The 23,899-nt window shown below is 38.4% G+C and overlaps 3 protein-coding genes across 7 annotated transcripts in view; all 3 read left to right on the top strand.

The window, feature by feature from the left end:
- Positions 1-6,365, top strand: part of ttbk2a (tau tubulin kinase 2a) — a 25,568-nt gene extending 19,203 nt beyond the window's left edge. Inside the window, exons 14-17 of one of the 3 annotated variants that reach the window (XM_056245496.1) lie at positions 420-752; positions 2,994-3,862; positions 4,418-4,545; positions 5,602-5,738. In XM_056245496.1, the coding sequence (XP_056101471.1) occupies positions 420-752; positions 2,994-3,862; positions 4,418-4,535 (1,320 nt within the window). In that variant the 3' untranslated portion in view covers positions 4,536-4,545; positions 5,602-5,738. Of the gene's footprint in view, positions 1-419; positions 753-2,993; positions 3,863-4,417; positions 4,546-5,601 lie in introns of all 3 variants that reach the window. The other 2 variants (XM_056245495.1, XM_056245497.1) reach the window with 2 other exon arrangements.
- Positions 1-23,899, top strand: part of tmed8 (transmembrane p24 trafficking protein 8) — a 23,992-nt gene extending 93 nt beyond the window's left edge. Inside the window, exons 1-7 of one of the 3 annotated variants that reach the window (XM_056245505.1) lie at positions 17,241-17,274; positions 17,562-17,631; positions 17,702-17,810; positions 17,900-17,999; positions 18,098-18,176; positions 20,414-20,704; positions 23,569-23,899. In XM_056245505.1, coding sequence (XP_056101480.1) covers positions 17,704-17,810; positions 17,900-17,999; positions 18,098-18,176; positions 20,414-20,704; positions 23,569-23,786 — 795 coding nt within the window. In that variant the 5' untranslated portion in view covers positions 17,241-17,274; positions 17,562-17,631; positions 17,702-17,703 and the 3' untranslated portion in view covers positions 23,787-23,899. Of the gene's footprint in view, positions 1-17,229; positions 17,275-17,561; positions 17,632-17,701; positions 17,811-17,899; positions 18,000-18,097; positions 18,177-20,413; positions 20,705-23,568 lie in introns of those variants that run through there. The other 2 variants (XM_056245504.1, XM_056245506.1) reach the window with 2 other exon arrangements.
- On the top strand, positions 9,727-15,620 carry noxred1 (NADP-dependent oxidoreductase domain containing 1). The gene is made up of 6 exons (XM_056245503.1): positions 9,727-9,956; positions 10,079-10,242; positions 12,371-12,551; positions 13,539-13,696; positions 14,576-14,774; positions 15,197-15,620. Exons 1-6 carry the CDS (start codon positions 9,793-9,795, stop codon positions 15,333-15,335), a joined length of 1,005 nt encoding a protein of 334 aa, XP_056101478.1. The 5' UTR covers positions 9,727-9,792; the 3' UTR covers positions 15,336-15,620.

Raw genomic sequence — 23,899 nt, 5'->3', positions numbered from 1 at the left:
TCTGTGATGTAAGCTTACGTTAGTCTGAGTTAAGCTGATCCTGATACCCGAGCTCTTGTATCCTCACTGCCTTGGTCAGGACACTGTCTGTGGGTGGAGTGCTGTAAAACCACACAGAGCTGGTTTCTTTTATTAGTATGCTGCAGATTTGAGCACATTACTGACTCAGAAATTTTGATTTTAGTGCGGAGGTCTATGGAATTTTCTAGAATTTGCATTCTTCCTACCAACATGTATGCTGCTGTGCCATTTTGCTTCCTCTCATTCCTTCATTACCACCTCCTATCTTTCTGTCCGTTTTAATCAGTATTTTTACTTGTCTCCATCTTCGCTACCCATTCATCGCCCCTGACTCACCTAATTCACCTCACTAAACCCTCTTCGCCTCCCTTCCACTGTTCCCCACTTTCCTTCTCTAGCTGCCCACCTCTCCTGCATCCCAACCTGAGGAGCTCGTGGCGAGGACGTGCAGCCCCCTGCAACTGCGCTCCCCTAGCCCGCACACCCTCCTGACCACCCTGTCGGACCCCCTACACCAGCGCGCCCTGCCCGGGTTGCGCCGCAGCCAATCTGCAGACCACCAACACCACCCTTCCTCTTCCACCTCCTCGTGCCACGCCTCGCTGCCACTACCTTCCCAGCTCCGTGCCGCCCATTCGCCTGGACGCAGGAAACTTCCTGCCATTCCAGCGAGTGCCGCAAACAACAAGTTCCCCTCAGTCATACGAATCACCCGCGCTCAGCTACAGCAGGTGAATAGGCACTCCCATTCCGTGCTTCCCATAACTTCAACCACCTCTGCCCACCAAACATGTCTTCTCTCCAGTCTCACTGTTTCCTACGTTCTTTATGTTCTTGATCTTTTTTATTTTATATAGTTGTATTTGACTGTAACACTGAAGTTATGCTGTTTTTGGTGTGCTCTCTCCTCAGGGAACCTCAGGAATACTGTTCTGTCCGTTATGCATGCCCAGTAAAGTTTTCTGTCAAGGTTGTGTGTCCTTAAAACTGTGGACCTTGTTAATAGCTTTTGTTAATAGCTCTGTTCCTACAAAACAAGTGAACTCCCTACCTTAACGGCATTTTAGGGCATAAAAGGCATGCTTCTAACTAGAAGGGCATCCCAAAAAGTCGCATCGCATATATCCTTCACCGAAAAGATAATACTGGAATGCATTGCAACAAGATTAGTGAAAAATACACAAAAAACAGGAACATAGCAATTACAACATTTATAGAAATTTAAGTTTGCACCAATAATGTTTCATTTTCCTTGGCAAAAGAAAAAATTGAAGATGGTGTCTTGAATAAATGGTTCTGCTTGATCAGATGAGTCCACATAGGAAAGTCTGGACTAGACATTTGTAATTGTAGCAAGCAGACTATCGGGTCTATGTGTTAGCACTAGTGTAGCCTGGTGTATTGCCTTTTTCTATGTACATTGTACAATTTCATTGTTTTGCATTTTATTATTTGCAGGGCCGTCACTAGCATTTTTGTGGCCGTTTATGAGAGGGTTGTACAATCCAGCTCCTGGGGGTGGTGGGGGGGTTGACAGGTTAGCTTAGACTTGAAACAATTTAATAAGTTGTGAGTCAAGTCTTCCGCTGGACTTCCGGATAAATATTTGTGTGGTGATTGTGCCACACAGAGGTAATGCTTATTTAGAGAGTTCCAAATCAGTCACTAGTTTTTGGAACAGAGCTTGTGTGTTTTCATTCCGCTGAATATGTGACTAACCATCTCTTATCCTGTTTAAGCCTTTGGCAGTCAGGTTTTGCCTTTCATCCTAGGTGTCTAAAGCAGGAGTATCTTATCCTGCTCTTGGTGGGACACTGTACTGCAAAGTTTAGCTCCAACCCTAATCAAACAAACCTAACCCTTCTGGATTACTAGAAACTTCCAGTTAGGTGTGTTAAAACAGGTCAGAGCTAAACTCTACAGGACATTGGTCCTCCTTAAGCTAGATTTGACCCCTTTGTGATCTAAAGGATATTAACACCTTAAAGACATTAGCCCCTTTCACACAGCAATCCCGGTAAATTACCGTAAAATTGCCAGAATTACTTTACCGGTGAATACACAAATAGGCTGTTCACACCAGCAATGGCATTCTGGCTTTTTACCGGTAAGAGACCATGTACACATCAGCTCCAAAATACCGGTAAATTATGTGATGTCAGTCATCGGAAGTGATCTTTAAACGCAGCGCCATTGCCTTCTTCCGCCCGCATGAGAAGCGCTTTAGTTTCTGTTAGTTTTTGTTCTTAATATCTGTTCAATTTGACAAAAAAAATTGACGTCTGAGTGACAGGCATAAGGGGATGATCAAACAGAACAGAACAGCATGAGACGCGCATAATAGTATCCAACTGCAGAGCCGCATGAATTTTTCGCTGATGAATGGAAAAGAAGGTTGGGTCTCGAGCACGACACGTTGAAAAAACTGTGAGATGTGGCGCAACGGTCAAATATGATCATCTTGCGGATATTTAAATAGAAAAACTTTTAAAAAGCTTACTGTAAACAGCGCTGAATAATCACGTCATCTCCATGAGAACTGTGATTGGCCCAAAGCAGACTTCTTACTTCAGCACCTTCTGACGTTGCACATGATCATACCAGTAATCTTCATTCCGCATTCACACAGAGCACAATACCTGTAATTTACTGGTAATGTTACAACTTCCCCTACTGCTAAATTGATGTAACCAATTTACCGGCATTTTTGAAAAGGTCCTGTTCACACATGATCTCTTACCAGTAATTTACCAGTAAAGACTGTATGTTTGAAAGGGGCTATTGTCTCTTCACTAACATTAAGATATTACGTGTGGTTTGTCAAAGATCTGTTTCTATCTGCATGCAAGCATGTTTGATTACCAATACAGGCATTAATATCAAGACTGAAACTGAATTTATGACCTCTGGGTGACATCAAGGACATGAACATTTATGTAATACATTGCTAATTTTCTCTATCCCTCTCTCAGCTAACAGCTCAGCGACCTTCTGTGCTGTCCTCCCAATCTGCATCTGAAAGTGTTCCATTGGAGAGACGTGATACTGATAATGGTAACAATGAGATCCATGCTCAAGACAACACAACTGACATCAACTCCCCACAGGAGCCGGCAGCTTTCCAGCCCACCAGCCCCTCTAAGGTCGAGGTGGATCCTTTGCTAAATGGGAATGGTCCTCAGAAACCTTCAAGCCCAGTGCCAAGCCTGATGCCGTCTCCACGCACACCTTCCTCTCTGCATAGCCCAGTTCTGATGAAAAGCTGTCTTACACCTCCTTTAGACACACAGATAGACAGCAACAAGTGTCTAAAACTAAAAGACCCCAAGAGTGATTCGTTCATTATTGAGCACTCCTTAGAGCCCAACCAGTGGTCTCTGGAGGAGGGAAAGGAAGGTGGTCCTACCAGAAACGGCCCCTCTTCTCCAGCCTCCAGGCACAGCCGTATCCCAGTATTAGAACCATCTAGCCTTGTGGATCCACCACCTGGATCTGCTAAAGAGAAGTTGCTCCAGAGGAGGGTTCACCACATTCCACTTTCACCCTCCGCTTCCCCGACGTTATCCTCCGACAGGCGTGTCATCATGGCTGCCATGCAGCGGGACCAGGTTTCTTCTGCCTCTTCTGAACGCTCTCAAGATGACGAGTCGCTTCTGGGTTCTCGTTCCGATCGTAATGGAGATGATGCTCCATCACTGTCCTCTTCCTCCAGTCCACTTTTACGGAAGAGCAAGATACCACGGCCAGTTACCCCTACTACTAGTGCGGAAACCATCACGGCACACTTCATGCCCCGTCCACCACCAGGAAAACCTCCTAGCCGCTCCACTGTGGATTCAAGGTAGTTATTTTGGCTCAGCAAAGCCAAAACATTTTTTAACCCTAGACCGAAATGCATGACTTTCTAGAAAACCAAAATTCTTACTTACCCACCAGAACTTACAGACCTACAGTATGTCTACCCCTTATCAGCTGCCTACAATTGTTCTAACTACCACCTAGCAACCTCAGAGAACATCTTAAAGGGGTCATATGATACGTTTTCATGTTTTCCTTTTTCTCTAGTGTTTTATGTCGTTGTTTGTGCATGTATAAGATCTGCAAAATTACAAAGCTCAAAATCTCCCACAAAAAGATTTTGAATTCGCCTCTATCGAATTCTCCCTCACATACCTACGTCACTATGTGGAAAATTTGCATAATCCCGCCCAAACGCATGCGTAAAGAAAAAAGGTGTGGTCTTAGTTATCGTAGTACGCCATGTTGTGGTGTTTTTTTTTACGCAAAAGCACTTTATTTGGCCGTCCGAAAGTGGATACAATTAGGAATCAGTGATTAAGATTTATTTACAACACAGTTCCAGAATAGTACAACCCAAATGTTCGTGTTTGTGCAGCGCATTTTACAGAGGACAGTTTCCTGAACCTGGGAGAGTACAAGGCCGGCTGTGCACAAAGGCTATTTCAAAAAAATGGGGCAATTCCAACTTTGCTAGGGCAATCTGGCGCTTCTGAATCAGAGCCTGTAAGTATGTTTTATTATTTGTTAAAGTATTTGCTATTGACAATTCAAATGCAGAGTTTTGTGCAGTGTAGATTAACGCCTATTGTTTGTAATTCTTATGATCGAAAGTGCAGAGATCGATTTATATTTACAAACTGTTCTCCGCTCATAACATAACTGGCCGCTGAAGCAGCACGCGCCCATTGAGCTACACCAGTATGTTTTTAAACTGTATTTATGTTATCACTTCAGGACGTGAAGTTGTTACAGTGAGGAAAACTAATTAAACCGTTATAACATCGTATCTGAAAAGTAAGAGAGTTTCAAATTAAAAACTTCCCACTGTGAAATGTTCTGCTGAAGTCGCGCTTGCAAAGTTGGTTCCGATCGAACGGCTTGATCATCTGCATTTTCAGAATCTGACTCGAGCTTGAAATTATACAGTAAAACTGACAAGATTATTAACTGTCTTTATAATAGCTTTGGAAGCTGAAGCTCGATTATGGTAAGCAGCGTTACATTTCCGACACATGCTGGATGTGTTCGGCCAATCACAATGCACTGGGTCAGCTGGCCAATCAGAGCACACTGCGCTTTTCATAAGTTGGGGATTTGTAGAAATCTAAGCGTTTTAGAAAGACTGGGCGTAGAGGAGCTACAATAATGTACAGTATGTGAAAAATAATAACATTAATTAATTTTTTAACATTAAAGCATGTGAACATATTCGAATCTATTACACCCAATACACCAAATAATGATCTTTGAAAATAGCATCATATGACCCCTTTAACAAAAATCCAGAATCCTCTAGGACCCACCCATATCACCTGGAAAGTTGCTAGACATTTACTAAAATGATGGGTGCTTGGCACTGTTTTGGGTGGTTGCTAATTAACTGCTCAGTGGTTGCTAAAGAGCTCTCGATGGTTATTAGGCAGTTGCTAAGGCATTTTGAACGGTTGCTTAGGTATTCGGGGTAGTATTTAAAAATTGGCATCTTTTTGATAATTGTATGAGTTTTTCATGCAATCTCATGCTATACCATTGTTTTACTTTTCTTTACTTGTCCTCCAGGCACCGGCGGTACAGGATTCCTGCCGGCAGCAGCAGTGACTCAGACCTGCTGACCTGTCTGGCCCAGCTAATGCATGCCAGCTCGCCCCGTGGCTCTCCGCACCACAGCTGCTCATCCCCCCAGCACGTGGACAAGAGGCATGTGTACGTCAGTCCCATCTCTGCTCACCACCTCCACCAGCGCAGCTCTAGCGCCTCCCCCCGCAGTTCCTCCTCACTGCAACGCTCCATCAGCTCTTCCCCGTCCCGCCACGAGCATCGCGGGGGCTGTCTGACCCGCAGCCGCTCTCCTCCCAGTTTCTCTGGCTCGCCTCCTCTGCGCCGCTCTCATCCTCACACACAGGAAGGATGCTGCGGGAGACAGGCTCGCTCCGCCGCCATTCACACCCAGCGGGGCAAAGCCGGCATCCGCGAGCTCAGGTGCTCAAGCAAGCTGAGCAGATAGTCAACCACAGGGTTTAGACACTGGCAGAAGTGGGACATTTGGGTTTCAAATGTCCTAATTTCCGTATAGCTAAAAACATTTGATTCTTATTCCGCCACGCATCTGGATTTTTGCAACTTTGTTTTCTCTCCATCAATAGCCTCAATTTTAAGATCCTGCTTTGAACACTAAAGTTAGTTTCAGAACATGGGAGGTTATACATGATGGTGATTGGCTGGATCTTTTGTATTTTATAGTTTCTTTTCTTTCAAACATTCCAGAGCATTAATGAAGATGATTGTATGTATCCATGAATTACATAAGGTTTGCATCAAGCTCAGCTGTAATATAGTATTTATGATGTTATTTATTTGGGCTTTGATGCATTGCAGCGCTCTCCGAGCAGTGGCAGGTACACTGATGGATCATACCATCATTAACCCTATCAGTGCTCTGTGCTTTTGCAACTGTCAGCACCTATACAGTATGTGGCCTGAAACATACTCTACGCAAGTAACAAAGCTACAATTCAGTCATTAGTGTTCCTATACGTTCAGGATTTACTTTCAGGTCAACTACTGGAGCAACGGTTACAAGAGTTATCATTTACTCACCCTCTTGTTGTTCCGAAGCTGTAGGAATTTCTTATCTGGAACCATACATTAGGGTAGACTGTTAAAAAAGATGGACAGGTCGTCTCTGTTTCTTTCCAGTGTAAAAAAAAAACGGTTGTCACCAATTACGTAGTTTGGAGATCGAGTCAGTCGTAATCCTGAGGTGGAGCGCGGTATCAAACTCCCTCAGACTGAATCACAAGCACAGCTGTCAATCATGATGTTACATCCTGTTTTTAAAGCATCAAATAACTAACTAAAACCAAACTTGTTGGGAAAACAAACACGTGAACATACTTCTGCATGATACGAACTACCTAAAATGACAGAAACCATCTTTGGAAAAAATTTATTTGAGCTGTAATTGGATTTTTTAGTTTGGCTCACGTCCCATTCGATTACATGGAGAGGTTGGGGTTTATGACCTGTACTGCAGCCAGGGGGCGATCGAAATGCTCTGGCTTCACTTTTCAGGACTTCTGTGACAGACTTGTGTGGACCATAAGAAAATATCTCAGTGGGGTTTTTTAGTTTGTTTTTTGATACAGTGGAAGTCAAAGGTAACTAAAAATGTTTTGTTACAGTACCAACATTCCTCAATAGATCTTCTTTTGTGTTCCACAGAAGAAAGAAAGTCATACAGGTTTGTAACGACATGAGGATGAGTAAATGATTTTAGTTTTGGGTGGACCATACCTTCAAGTATGTACAAGGGGACCATGCACTTAAAATGGTCATGCCAAGCATTGCGTGTACTTGCGTAGACTGTTTCTGACCTCACTGAGTTTGCAAGAGGAAAGCCAGTTCTCTTTTACTTTCTTTTTTTTTCAAGAAACGGTGACCACTGAAACAATCAACAACAAAAAAGTGTTCTTGTGCTTCAATGTGCCTAAAGAAGTTTTGCTTTGGAATATATATACTGTATAGGGCAGGCTCAAGCTTTCAGAATCTAGAGTCACTAACTATTTCGTTTGTATTTTTTCTGTAGTGCTTCTTGTATCTCACAGCATTTTTTACCGTTTCCAGTGAAAGTCACACTTAGTTTTTACTGGTTATTTGCAGGCCCAAACAGAATCCACTCCTACTATACTTAAAATAAAAACCCTAAAACTGGACCATTTACAAAGTTCTGTACACTAGATTGCATTTTTGAATGTAACATTTATTAGTTCATTTGATTTCCGCTTTTAGCTACCAATAAGAATGGAATACTCTCAGATCCATCAAACATTTGCATTTGTAAACCCATTTTACAGATTCCAAGCAGAAAGTCTGCAGATTCTCTCTTCGCATATCAAAAAAATGACTACTCTCCTCGCTTACAATATAAAAGATCAGTCAAAAACGTAATGTTAAAAGGGAAGGTTTTAAAATTGCAATACTTTTACAATTTTTTAATTTAAGGGAAGAGTTCTAATACTGATACATTAGCCAATATCTGTGACTAAACATGAATGTGCCACATGATATATTCAGTCGAACGAAACTAAACACAACTTAGTTTTAAAACCTCAGCTTTTTTTGTCTGCAATTTGGCATTTGCCACTCATATCGAAGTTTTACGTTTCATAGTTCATTAAGAATAATAATAGCTATTTTTTTTAAAGCATGCAGCTAATTCCTTCAAAACCTGGAGCATTAACTTACACAGCCGTCTTCCTTTTCCGCTTGTAAAATGCTGTAATTACACTTCCCATAGAATGCCAACCCTTTGCATGAGCTAGAGAGAAATAACAAAATGCCGCAATGTACAATAAATACAGCTTACAAGTTTTCATATACAGAGTACCTGGAGTTTGTTGCCTGATTGTAAATAGGGACTTCATAATTGTTTTGCCTTTGGTTTGTTTTAAACATATTCTCTTAAGCTCATTATTACCTGTTTTAACTTTATATCAGCACTTGCAGAGAGAACGTTTATGTACCTACTCAATCCTCGGCTAGTTAATATGCGTTTATGTGTATGCTGGTGTAATCTGGTAAGTGATTTACCAGCATGTGGTACAAATATTGATTATTTCTCATTAAAGAAAAGGCATTAGTAGCAAGATCCCCCCCCCCCCCCCCCCCCCCCCCCCCAAAATAGCATCACTTTAGTTAGATAATTAGTTAATTACAGTTGCAATTACAGTCTTCACTCTGCCCTAAGAAACTGTCTGGTCAGTCACCTTAAAACAGCTGTTTTCTACCATCACTGCAATAAATCCTTTGGCCAAATGAGATTACTGGCAAATTTCACCCTGGCGAAGTTTCTATGTTCATCGGATCACTGTTAAATAACAAAGAAAACAGCACAGAATTTTCCTGGACACCCTGAAATGCTGTTTTTCATTTAGTTGACTTTGCCTTCTGTAAAATAACCGATCTATTTAGCGTTTAGTGAAATGCTAGTCTAGTATACTGTAGTCTAGCTGACCGTTCAAAACAAATTTACACATCATTGAGATTCGTTTCTTGTTGGATCTCAACTTTTTCCCTCCCATGCATTTGTGTATCGAACATCTAAACGGCGCATTATTGTTATGGCAATGAACTGACAGTTTATCTGTAGTGCGATTTCTCATCTCTAAGGAAAGGAATGAACAAAACTAGCAAGTTGTAAATGTTCCAAAGGGCGAAGTAGTGATGTAATAGTCTGAGAAAAGAAAACAATACTTGATGATTACAGTTTTGCATCTGTATCATTTTTATTTATCTTTTTCTTACGGCATATTGTTGTTCACAATTTATGAAGTTAAATGTACAGTGTACAAAAGAACGTTATAGGGTGGGACATTGTACATTATTGTAATTATTTGTGTTAATTTTCATTTGTATCATAAATGCCTTGTACAGTGTTTTTTTCTGTTTTGTTTATTTGTTGTTGTTGTTGTTGTTTTGTCAGTTGGAATTATTTTATATTTTATTTTTATAAACTTGCTATGAATAAAATTTTCATTCAGCATGTCAACATAGGTCTCCGAACATGAAATGTCTCTATATTTAAATGTTCTAAATTCTGAATAAAGTGCCAATTTTACCGTTGGGACTTTTATTTTGAAAACCTGACGTAAATTATTCTAGTTTCACACAGTTTGAACTAGTTACTATAGAAACCGGACTTGTTTACGACGTTAAATCTGTAACTTTAACGAGCAACGATTTAAATGTTTTATGAAAATGCTGGACTTCACTACTAATTTAAACTCTCTCGGATTTGAGGCTGGACTCAGTGAAGTTGAGAAAGAATTGCTTTTTCTGCGCAGTCGATCTGCTGGGCTGACTGTAAGTGGATGTGCGCATTCTGTATTTGTCTATGATCTTTTCAGATTGTTAAGGTAAGAACAGTCGAGCAATGTTGTTATCTCTGACTATAATATCCATATAGACGGCGTTAAAAAAAAAGAGTTTTTTACTTTTTTTATTATTACCGTCGACTGTTGTGTACATTTTCCCACAGAAAGAAACTGAACGCTGAGAATGGCAGCACTGCAAACACACATCTGTCTGTTGGCATACTGGGTGGAGGTCACGTGGGCAAACAGCTGGCAAAGCTTTTCCTGCATTCATCCGACCTCAAGCCATGCGACATCAACATCTCAACTAAAAGACCTGAGACCTTAGGTTAGTGAGTAACGTTATATATGTACAGTGTGTTCCATACAGCTATTTTGATGGAGGGAAACGATACTTTTTTTTAGTTTCTCGATACTTTTTTTTAGTTTCTTTCAACATTATTTGTTCTTCAGACATTGCTCTTAAAAGTAAAAGTATCAGCTTTATGTAAAGTGACCACATTTGTTATTTCACTACTGAAAATGTGTACAATTGAACTATTTACTCATTGAGATCCCTATACGTGTATTGGGTGTGTTGCACACATACATTTATATATTTAAATACAATGATAATATACACTCACCGGCCACTTTATTAGGTACACCTGTCCAACTGCTCGTTAACACTTAATTTCTAAGCAGCCAATCACATGGCGGCAACTCAGTGCATTTAGGCATGTAGACATGGTCAAGACAATCTCCTGCAGTTCAAACCGAGCATCAGTATGGGGAAGAAAGTTGATTTGAGTGACTTTGAACGTGGCATGATTGTTGGTGCCAGAAGGGCTGGTCTGAGTATTTCAGAAACTGCTAATCTACTGGGATTTTCACGCACAACCATCTCTAGGGTTTACAGAGAATGGTCCGAAAAAGAAAAAACATCCAGTGAGCGGCAGTTCTGTGGGCGGAAATGCCTTGTTGATGCCAGAGGTCAGAGGAGAATGGCCAGACTGGTTCGAGCTGATAGAAGGGCAACAGTGACTGAAATAACCACTCGTTACAACCGAGGTATCCAGCAAAGCATTTGTGAAGCCACAACACGCACAACCTTGAGGCGGATGGGCTACAACAGCAGAAGACTCCACCGGGTACCACTCATCTCCACTACAAATAGGAAAAAGAGGATATAATTTGCAAGAGCTCACCAAAATTGAACAGTTGAAGACTGGAAAAATGTTGCCTGGTCTGATGAGTCTCGATTTCTGTTGAGACATTCAGATGTTAGAGTCAGAATTTGGCGTAAACAGAATGAGAACATGGAACCATCATGCCTTGTTACCACTGTGCAGGCTGGTGGTGGTGGTGTAATGGTGTGGGGGATGTTTTCCTGGCACACTTTAGGCCCCTTAGTGCCAATTGGGCATCGTTTAAATGCCACGGCCTACCTGAGCATTGTTTCTGACCATGTCCATCCCTTTATGGCCACCATGTACCCATCCTCTGATGGCTACTTCCACCATGTCACAAAGCTCTAATCATTTCAAATTGGTTTCTTGAACATGACAATGAGTTCACTGTACTAAAATGGCCTCCACAGTCACCAGATCTCAACCCAATAGAGCATCTTTGGGATGTGGTGGAACGGGAGATTCGCATCATGGATGTGCAGCCGACAAATCTGCGGCAACTGTGTGATGCCATCATGTCAATATGGACCAAACTCCCTGAGGAATGCTTCCAGCACCTTGTTGAATCTATGCCACGAAGAATTGAGGCAGTTCTGAAGGCAAAAGGGGGTCCAACCCGTTACTAGCATGGGGTACCTAATAAAGTGGCCGGTGAGTGTACACACACACACTGACACACATATATTATATAAACAAAAACATTTATATTAGATGCGATTAATTCAATAAATGCAGCCGTTGTGAGCATAAGAGGCAAACATTCTTATACTGACCCCAAACTTTTAGCAGTCTAAATGCACTCAGAAGCAGTTTTTTATTAAAAGACTGTAGAAATTCATCTTGTTGCATATATTATGTTCCCTAAATTATTAAAAGATGTCAATGAAACAGTGACAAATAGGTGCACAAATATCTTTAGTAGGAATTATTTTATTTTTTAATCATAGCTGAATCAGTACTACACATGAATCAGTTCTCATAGTCCTTACAACACTGTGTGGCTGAACTGATCTGTGAGTGTGTTGATCTGTATAAACACATGTGAAGGTCCAGCGCCTGCGACCCACTGGCGTCCTCTTGTCAGGATGATTATTGATGCAGTCAGGAGCAGTTTCCACTCTAATGCTTCACATGTCATAAAAACCCTCCCGAGCCTGGTTGTCATTAAGATTAAAATCAGTCCGGTTTTACATTTGACATTGTAGGACTGGTGCGCCCTAATCGATAAGCCTGTATTTTCATCAAGATCTACTGGTTAATTCGGTCTTTTCTTTCGTTGATCCACAGGGGAGATTTCAAACATTGGTGTCGAGTGTTACTTTGACAACATTAGACTGGCTAAACGGGCAGACTTGCTCTTCCTCTGTGTCTTGCCCTCTCATCTTCCTCAAGTATGCTCAGACATTCGCTGCCATCTGTCTTCAGACTGTCTTGTGTACAGTTTCACTTCAGCAGTGCCATTGAACAGGTACTTCAGATTATTAGCTTTATTTTCAATAATATACCCACTGTTATTCATTATGGAATAAGTGAAATCTGTTTGTTGATTGCATCTCTGTCAGATTTTGGTTATAGAGTGCAGCAGTCGGTTCTGGAAGTAAAAACTCTAAAGACACCTCTATTTGTTTATGCTGAAGCCGTCAGCCTGAATTATTTTAGCTTAGTTTTAAAATAATCGTGTTGGAACTGCTGAATTCCTGGTGAAAAACTACATTACCCATGATGCTGTACAGAAAATGACATCAATCAGAGAGTTGAAAGAAGCAACACGCTCTTAAAGATCTCTTTAGCTCCGCCCACTCCCATGAAGCACTGCAAATGACGTCGATCTCTACGCTCTCAAAATACTGAAATGTTTGTGTATGCATATTTTGCAATAAACTTAAAATATATTGTTTTTATACATATAATCAAAATTCGTTAATGAGTAGTTTTATATTTCTCCATAGTTTTAAATTCTATTATGCTGTTCGCAATGCTTCATGGGATTGTAGTTCTTTCCCTCACTAAAGCTGTTAAATTCATATTTTTTTACTTTTTGTCCATTTTATTTTATTTTTTAAATCAAATTTTTTGCTTCATATATATCAAAGTTTGCAGTGTCGGGATTCACCTCGTAGCTGATTGGCTTGGTTTATGGCTTATAACTCTTTAACGGAAACTCTTTTAAAATCCCTATTGGAAAAACGAATGGAAAAGATGCTTCCGGAACCAGCACCTGAAAAAGGGAAAGGGAACTGTTGCACTCTATACTTCCAGAACTTAGATTTTGAGGGAAACTTACAATTAAACATTTCTAGTGTTAGTTATTATTCATATTTTAAAATAAATGTATAAATAATGTGTTTCTATTTTATTGCAAATATTGATTTATTGAACTTCACATGTAGCCACAATATTGTCACACAATAGTTAAGCATCAGCTTATCATCTTCTCAAATCTTTTTTTTTTCAGGCTTGCGATGCTTCTTGAACACAGTTTTATTATTAAACCTCAGTATGAGTTTGTGGCTTGTGATGATGTCACTACAATTTGGCTCCTCCACAATGAAGTTTCCGCAGCTTTAAAGCACAAGGAAGTGCTTTCGGCATCACTTCCTCTTTCCATGAATGGTGTGTAAAAACTGTAGGAGTATCCTTGACAATACATTTGTATTTCCCCTTTAAAATGTTTATACCCATCTGTCATTTTTACAGACATTAATATATGAAGACATTATTATATTATTAGAATTGTTATAAATATTTACATATTTACATGAACCGGTTAAAAAACTGTCATATTTAAATATATAAAATAGTAATATCCAAGTAAATATATATATATAAAAAAAAAACTATGAATAAATAAATGCATTTCTTTTAAACGTTCTATTCATCAATGAAAATCCATCATACGGAGCTCATCCTATGAGATGGGAGGAAAAATGATGTTTGCATTCTCTCGCAAACATTTGTTTCCACAAAAATATTAACTGTTTAGAACATTGATAATAATATGAAATGTTTCTTGAGCAGCAAATCAGCATATTATAATGATTTCTGAAGGATCATGTGACACCGAAGACTGGAGTAATGATGCTGAAAATTCAGCTTTGCATCACAGGAATAAATTAAAATAAACAATATAATAAAAAAAAGTTACTTTAAATTATAACAACATTTCACAATATTACTGTTTTTACTGTATTTTTAATCAAATAAATGCATCCTTGGTGAGCGCTGACTTGGTGACTTGTTACAGTGTGATTATACATTTAAGTACTTAAATTTAACTACATGTACTTACTATAAGGTTAGGGTTTAGTTATTTGCATGTAATTATGCATAATTTACTGTTAATACTGTAGTAGTAAATGTAATGTGTCACCATACTTTTTATTTCCCCTCAAAATACGTCTGTGTCCATCTGTCATGTGAAGTCAACACAGTGTGGTTCTGGTATGGTGTGCTATAAGAGTCCATTAAGTAAACGTTGAGTGTTTGCTGAAGGTGGCCTGTTCCTGGATCAGAGATGGGTATCAGCTGTGCTCTACGGTCTCCTCAACATGTGCTCGGCTGCCAAACTGGGGTCCGGAAAGACTCTTCTCCTGCTAAATGGGCTGTTTGAGACCGCTGTTCCAACAAAGACATTTACTTATCACAGTTTTGTAAATCCACCCAGTGCATCTGATCCCAATAAACCCGATGAGTGAGTCTAAAGCTTCTTTTTTTTAATTCTGTGTTATTTTAGTTTAATTATAGTTAAATGTAGCTTTTATTTGTACACTTTTAACTTGCATGCTAACTTTAGTTTCATTTTGAGTTATTTTATTATGTGCTTTTGTCATTTTAGTCGTTGTTGTTGTTGTTGTTGTTGTTGTTGTTGTTGTTTTAATATTGCTATTTATTTTTATTTCAGTTTTAGTTTAATTTGAGTTTTTATTCATTATCAGTTAATAATTTTAGTGATTCAACTTATTTCAGTTTATTGCCAAGGCAACATTTCTAATATTCATTTAGTTTAATAATAACCCTTTTCCATAGTAGTTGATTCATATTCATATTGACTACCTATTATATAACCAAGTTTGATCATTTTGTTCATAACATGTTGTCTCTGTTGTTTTACAGGCTTTTTCCGTGGATCAATTTGGTCGACGCACAAACTAAAGATACTCCATTGACTGATTTGGTGTTGAGAAATAAAGGTTTGCGAGACTGCATTTCAGTCATGTACTACAATGTATTTTCAAACCCAGCAGAAGGATAGGACGTCATTTTGTTCACTGAGACAAATCAATTAAATTGTGCAACATTTTAGTGTCAGTGTACATTTCTGTGTTCCTGTTCAATCTGTTTATAATTAACCAACTGTTATGTGCAGATGTTTGTAAGTCTCTAAAATAAGTGCTAATTAAACTCAGGGGAGAAGTTAGTATGTCAGCTCAGCTGAATCCCTGCTGCATTACTGCTATATTTCTGTTTTACACACAAGGCCACATTTTCAAGTACATTTCAATGTGCCAAGATAACTAGAAAAAGGCAAATCAAGGAAATATTGACAATAGAGCTGGTCACTTATCTCACAAAACATGTAATGCTACCAATGTCAAATAAATGTAAGATAAATATATATTTTTTTTTTTTACAAAATTAACTAAATTTAAATAAAGCAATACATCATCAGTCATTCTTCCAAAACATGTTTTTGTCTTACCCTGATTCACTATGGGAAGCCTGTTATAAGTGTTTATATTTTAGACCTGTCGATGTGGTTTTCTCCGGCTACTTTGACGTGTGTATGGTGTGGTTAGTTGTCACAATGACAGAGAAAGGTTGACATTGAGCCGCTAAATTTCGAACCTCTGGGGAATCACTCGGTTTAAACAAACGCCAAACAAAGGAGATTCTGCTAGCAAAAAAAGGATTGTGACAGAGCTTGTAATAAAACAAGCAACAACATTGGCTTGGCTTTTCAGAGATGGCGAGAACTGAGGGATTTGAAATGTTGCAACGCGGAGATGGTGTTTTTTATTACTCAACAGGCGAGTAAAGTATTTTATTGAACAGATAAATTGCCATATGTAGCTCTCTAACAGAGTTCATTGTAAATCATTATCTACTGTGAAGGGTCATTTCATTTTGGTTGTTGTAGTGCTGTGCTAGAATTTATTTTTAAGTGTGTAATGGGTAAGTCTACAGTAATGTCTTCAGCTTAAGATCTTTTCCATCTAAACTGGTTATCATATCAAACCATATTCGATATAGTCACGCAGGACAACAAAACTATTGTTCCTCAAAATGCATGCAGTCTTGTTTTTAACCACTACAGTGGCAAAAGTTAGTGTGACTACGAATAATGATACAAAAGGATGACAGATTAATATATTTTTTATAATGTCAAATAAGCATAGTTATTGTAGTGCTAAATATCAGCTTGGCTGCTATTACGTGTGGCAGTATACAGCTGAACCAGTAATGCTGGTATTCAGTAATGCAGCACTCTGTGATATTGCTTTAAAGTCCCCATGAATTCAAAATTGACCATATTTACTTTGTTTGCCTAAATTGATCGTTTTGTGGTGAACAATTCATCCATGCAAGTCAATCCACACCAAAACATTTTTTGGCTTCGTAATCTTTAATCAAAATCTGAAATTGTTTAGAGTGATACAAACAGTGCGGATACAGTCACAGCTGTTTACTAAATATCAGCTCACATGGAACGCCACAATTCCAATCGATATGTGTGTGTGTGTGTGTGTGTGAATACATATATATATATATATATATATATATATATATATATATATATATATATATATATATATACATAATTTATGCATAAATATATACTTAACTATACTAACTATAACTATTTATATAGTTTATAAATAGAACAGTATTTATTAAAAACAGAAATCATTTAAAACATTATATCACATTTAATCAATTTAATGCAGTAAATTCTTCATTTCTTTTCAAATTTCCTAACAAACATAGCTTTTTATGTACTGTTTAGAGTAGTATTTTTTCATAGGACTTTTATTATATCTTTGTCTGTGTCTGGCAGCCATCCAGAAAAGACTTGTCTCCTCTGCCTTCACACACAAGTACGTATTTACAAATTAACGGACTTCCTGGGCGTTAAACGTTATTTGTCAAGCAAGCAACACTGTTGCTTCTACAGCATCACAGGGTCGCCGGAGGTAAGAGCATGAACATGTATTATGAAACAATACTGTACGTGTGGGTTTACCACATACGGTGGGTTTGATTTGAATGCAAATGCGGTTTATGCAGTTTTTTGTCTTCTGCTGAGATTGATGATTTAATGGCGAATTACACTTTAGTTACGCGACGTGTCAAAACTGTTGCTGCGATTCGTATAAATGTCAGTTAATGACGAGTACGCACAAAATGTAGTTCATCTGTCACTTATTTTGACAGATGTCTATATGTATTGTTAAAAACCCAATTTTATTTGTTCTTGTAGATTTTGTTTCATTTTTTAATGAAGTTTATTGAAAGACAGTTCGTCAGCTGAAAACTCTTACCTGACTCAGGTGAGTTTTTAATAGGTATAATTGTGATGAATGTGATGATTTATGTATGTCGTGTTTTTTTGTACTCTAGAGATGGAGAAACTAGAGACATCAGAGCTTCAATCTAGACTCTCATCCCTGTCTGTTTCTTCTTTCCCTGGTATAACGTCAAAAAACTGTGAAACAAACCCTTTAAACAGGTTTGTGCATGTTTATATGAGTTTTAAAAAATTGTTATTTTAGGGTTCAAGGGTATTTAAACCTCATCCTTCCCACTGTCATTTTGAAGACTTCAAAGCACAGACCTTTCCCAGACAGTGATCCAACCGGACAACCAAAGCAAAATGGACGATAACAGCAATAACAAAGAATCTCCACAGTCTACTGAGGTATATTGCATTCATTCAAGCCTGTCCGGTGTATAAATAAGTGAGCTTCAGTGCTGTTCTTGTATTTATGATTGTATGTATTGTGCTGTTGTCAATAGGAGCCCAGCGCATCTCTCGGGAAGGCAGAAGCGAGTGACACACAGGAGAGCAGTACTTCACACTCCGGGGAGAAAAAAGGTTAGCACATCCCCTATTAGAGAGGTGAAGCTAAGCACAGAAAACTTCTCATTATGTTTCATCATTGCCCCTCGAGAACAAAGCTGTCAGAAAAAAGAAAGATGTTTATGATGTTTGTAGTGTGCCATTTATAACCTATGCCACACATATAATTTCTAAAGTCACCATGCAATCAAAATGGACAATTCTTTCTTTTTTTTATGGAATATTGACGTTTTTATTATAAATGATTTATTCGTGCACATCATTATTGTTTAAAGAGGCCATATTATGCCCTTTTACAAAGTCTTGAGTTTGTTTTTGGGGTCTACTAGAATAGGTTTTAATTCTTGTATGTTCTAAAAACACATTGGCTGCGTCCCAATTCGCCTACTTATACTGCGCCCTAAAAGTATGTACTCTTTTTGTGACGAAAAAGTACATACTTTTGAGTGTAGCAAAAGAGTGGGCAAGCTTTGGGACATACTACTTCGTCATCTTTAACGGACAGCTCTGTCGCGTGCATCCTGTCACCGTAAACTGCCCTGTCAATCATCTCGTCACAGTTAAAATCCTCCATAATCTAATTTAATTTCTTACTGTTTCGGAGAGAAATGTTGTCGCACGTTTACCTGCCAGTCGTGGGTTTTTCATGTGGAGACTCTCCTCATGTGTTTAAAATTTGAATATAATGATTCATTTAAAAGTTAATGGCTAAACGTATCTTTACAAAAGTTCACAATGCTGCTGCAGTTGCAATATAATGTAGCCAACATTGAATAAATACATTTTCGTCAGGTTAGATTCTGATAATTAATCACTCAAACCACTTTATCTAGACCTCTCTACATAACTGCCGGACTCGCGCGTCCTCCATGTCTGTAGTTTTTTAACACTTTTCATGCTTGTTTGGAGTTCTAACCGAATGCTCGTCCAACGCGCGATGGGTTGTGGGCAATATCAGCCATTAGAGTGCGCATCGATCTTCTCGATCTGGAAATAGTAGAAACACTCATTTCAACATACTACGATTTGGGATGTACTAATTCTATTTTCGAATACTATTTAGGACGGATAGTATGCGAATTGCGACGCAGCAATTATTTTTCACATTTTTACATTGTCCGTCAGTAACGCTCTGTTTAGTTCCTGTCTCAATGAAGCTCCTCCTTTTTGAAAGCGCCATGTGCTCTGATTGGTCAGCTGGAGCAGTGTGTTGTGATTGGTCAACCGCTTCCAGCATGTTTCGGAAATATCACACCCCTTACCATAGGGCTGGGCGATATGGCAAAAACAAAAATCTAGATTTTTTTTTTTTTTTTTTAAACGATTGACCAATTCACGATTTCGATTTTGTTTTTTTTAATGTTTAACTGGTCGACTACAATATGATTCAAGTAAAATTCTATTTATTAACCATCTGGTTAAAAAAGTTCTATTCCACACCTAAAGTGATCAACATGGTGTAAATGTAAAACAAATATCTTTGCAGAAAATATGACTGAAATATGAAGGCAAATATTGTATTAAACATATCCTATCTTATCCTTATCTTAAACATATCCTATATACTCAGGATTAATATTAAGAAAGCTATGTATTTCTTAGCCAATAACACCAGTAATAGGCTATTACGCAAGGTATACATTTAATTAGTTAATGCAGTCCCCGGGAATCGAACCCATGACCTTACTGTTGCTACTTATAATAATAATGATAATGATAATAATAATAATAATTATTAGTATTATTATAAAAACAACAGCGGTGATAATAATAAAATAAATTAAATCATTGTTTATTTAAATTAGTTTGCCTTTATCAAATTGCTGTTGTGTGTAGTTTATAAAAACAATAAGCAATTTAAGGTCTTGCATTTAAGTAAATTGTTTTATAATTAAGTTGTTGCCAGGTGAACCAATGCGCAGTCATACAGCAACATCATTGTGCAATGAAATTATTTTTATTAATGTATACATTTAAATAATTCAAATGCAAAAATATTAAAAATTTTCAATAATATATGCAGTTCATATAGTTTAGTTTATTTCTTTAAAAAGTATCCAGGTAATGAGAATTTTGTGGGAAATGTGCTTAATTGTCACAATGTAAAAAAAAAAAAAAAACTTAATCATAAAAATAGACTTTCTTGTTTTCTTATGATTTTGAGCTGATTTGAATACATGCACTACTGTGCAAATATTCTCAAGGTGTTAAATGAAAGAATATTCATTGATCGGTCACTTCTCTCTTTGCAGCTCTTCCTCCGATGAAACCGGCCTCCACGTGGACCTCTGTGGCAGTGAAGGAGCTGAAGACTAAGCTTCGTCAAGAGAAGGACAGCGTGGTGACGGTATATCGCGGAGACATTATGACCGTCCATGTACCCATTGTTCCTGAGGCCAAGCGAGTGTGCTGGGAGTTTGCCACAGATGGATATGACATTGGATTTGGGGTTTACTTCGACTGGTCACCGGTCACTAGCCGAGCCATTACTGTCCACATTAGTGAATCCAGTGACGATGAGGATGAAGATGAAGAGCTGGAAGGTGAGAGAGTACTTCCTGCCCTGTTAAGTCCTGTATTTGAGTCCTTAACACGGTTACTTCACACACAATACGGTTATTAACTCGCACCCGTAAATTTTCAGGACTCACAACTAGGCTTGGGAATCGGTTCCAGGTTCCGGTTTGGAACCGGTTCCAAACGTTCCGATCCATCGGAATCGTACACGTCCACACGTTAACGATTTCACTAACGATTCCGAATGTTCCGTTCCATCCATTCCCGCGTCGCGGCCAGGGATGGAAATTAGCACCCGCCACCAGCCAAATGCGGGTGATTTTGTGTTGTGGCGGGTAAACTCGCTTCACCTACCGGCCACCGTGGCGGGTAAATAAAAATAGCATACTGTTTCACCCGGACGGCGGACACTTTTAGAGGAGGCACACCTTCAAACAAAAATGTGGCGTTACATCGCAGGCGTAGAGGTCTGCAGAGAAAACATCATGGTGCGTTCACACCAGACGAGAATAGAGCGTCTGGCGCGAGTGATTTCATTGTTAAGTCAATGCAAAGACGCGTTACGCGCGTAAAAAATTCCTGCGGCGCGAATGAGGTGTAGAGCGCGCCGTGGTAGATGCGAATACGCCTCATTCGCGCGGCAAGTTCGAGCGTCTCGCGTTCCGCGCGCATGATTTTATTGAGTGCTTTTGTGCATTCACGCGTTTGACGCGAATTCGCGTAGGCCGCCCGAGTTGAAAAATCTGAACTTTGGCGTCAATTCGCGCCGCGTTAACCAATCAGGAGCCTAGCTGCTGTCACGTGGTGAAGTATCTGGATGCTTCAATAAATTATTTTGTACTAAATGCCTGATGTGGTTCTAATGCACAACAAAGCAAATATTTTATCACATAAAACTTGATTTCAATATATGAGACATATTAATTTTGTATTGAATGTTATTTATTCCATTTCATATCTAGATTATATTAAATATTATTCTAATGTAAAGGCAACCAACATACTATAGCTCATAAATCCGTGTCTGGAGAGTGTTGTGTGAGAAAAAATCACAGGACAGGTTATTTACTTTTGGAGGCTGGCTCAAATTATCATCAAAACAAAAATAAATGACAGATTAGGTGGATGAGGCCGAGGGTGAGAGAAAGAGAAAATGTCAGTATTTCATTGAGACTTGAGATTAAATAAACTGCTTAAGTATTCTTGTAGTATTAATTTTCACATGCAGTTACACATTGTCGGTTAAAAACAAGAAAGTGGCTGGTAAAAACATTGAAGAGTGCAGTGTCATGTGGCATCATGCAGTATTTGTCCTGAAAAGGCTACTCAGTAAATGTCTGTAATTTAAGGTCATTCCTATTTTATTTGTATACATTTTAATCATTAACTTTAAAAGCACACTCTTTTTATGACTAAAATAACAGTAAAGGGTAAAAAAAAATGAATTCCCAAAAATTTAAACGGAAAAAACTGAATTTGGGAAAAAATTTAACGGAATTTGGAAAAAAAATAAAACTGATTTCATTAGGGCCCTAGATATTGCACACTTGGTTTTCATTCTCTAAAACCACTTTAAATTAGACATTCAAAGCCAACAACTCTCAAAGCCACCCTGTAAGTGTTCAGCGAATGGTACAGGAATCGAAATGGGAATCGATAAGGAATTGCATCGATAAGCAGACTCGACAATGGCATCGTTATCGATAATTTCTTAACGATGCCCATCCCTACTCACAACCTCATTCTTTGAAAACCTGTGATGTGTGAACAGAACCGGACTGGACAACTAGTGACTAGTGATTTAGGAGGATTTGTAGACCGGAATGCAATATAATATGCATAACTATGTTTTCAGTATAAAGACCTTACATAATGAACCGTTGTGTTTTTATTACCTTAGAATGAGCCATTTCTATCTACATACACCGCGGGTACCCTTACATTGAAATAGACATTTTGTGCCGACATGTTTCTACGGTGGCCCTAAACGGACAAACTACTACAGAGCGCGTTTCGTCACTATGTTGTTCTTCGTGCAAAGAAGCTAGCTAAAGTCAGCGAATAAAACACTGACACAATGATGAATTCGCAATAATATTTGCAATAACATATCGTTTTACTGAATAATAAAGTAAACATAATTTCTTAATGTATCTTTGTAAAGAATTGTTTAACTGGCTACTCTCTGCTGTCTCAGACGATGACATCACTTCCTGTCGGCCACCGGTGCAATTCACAACCTCAACACTATAGATGCTGCGAAAAATCACACACTGCACCTTTAAGCAACCCCACAAAAAAAAAATCTCATTATTTGATATTATTATTATATGAGAAAAAATGTATAGGCATACATTCATAATTTATATACACTATCGTTCAAAAGTTTGGGGTCAGTAAGTGTAAGAAAATTGTTTTATTTAACAAGGATTCATTACATTTATCAATTTTACATTGTAAATTTTTTTTAGTATTTGAACAGCATTTAAAAAAAATCTAATTGGATCACAGTTTTCACAAAAATATTAAGCAGCACAGCATTTTTTTTTAACATTGACTATAATTAGAAATGTTTTTTGAGTATCAAATCAGCATATTAGAATAATTTCTGAAGGATCATGTGACACTAATGATGCCGAAAATTCAGCTTCGCATCACAGGAATAAATTACATTTTAAAATATATTCAAATAGAAAATAGTTATTTTAAATTGTAATAATATTTCAAAATATTACTGTTTTAACTGCATTTTTAATCAAACAAATGCAGCCTCCGTGAGCATAAGAGACTTTCCAAAAGATTTCTTTTACAAAACTGTACAAGGCTTAAAATAAGTAGATGCATATAAGGAAAACTCCAGTGACAAATGGACAATTGTTTTGTCAAACAGGCCCTGTGGTTCCAGGAGATGTGGAGAAGGGCTCTAAATCAAATAACAACTCGAACTTGGGAGAGATCCTGCCTGTGTACCGTCAGGACAGTCATCTGGCAGTGCAGGGCGGCAGCCACGAGTTCCCAGGAGACGGCACATACCAGCTGAAGTTTGACAACTCGTACTCGCTGTGGCGGAATAAGACTCTGTACTACAGAGTGTACTACAGTGCCTGAGGAATCAAGTGCTTATTAAAAAAAAATCATCGTATGTATTCAATTACTGTATAATTCTTGCTATTGTTGATTTGTGCTTTTCGTTTTATCCAAGCCCTATCATAGATCAAAAA

This window comes from Rhinichthys klamathensis, unplaced genomic scaffold, assembly GCF_029890125.1.
Source record: "Rhinichthys klamathensis goyatoka isolate OS25496 unplaced genomic scaffold, OSU_Roscu_1.1 h1tg000032l_1, whole genome shotgun sequence".
Classification (NCBI taxonomy): Eukaryota; Metazoa; Chordata; class Actinopteri; order Cypriniformes; family Leuciscidae; genus Rhinichthys; species Rhinichthys klamathensis.
Note: the sequence above shows the minus strand (reverse complement) of the source record. Positions and strands in the feature narration are given on the sequence as shown.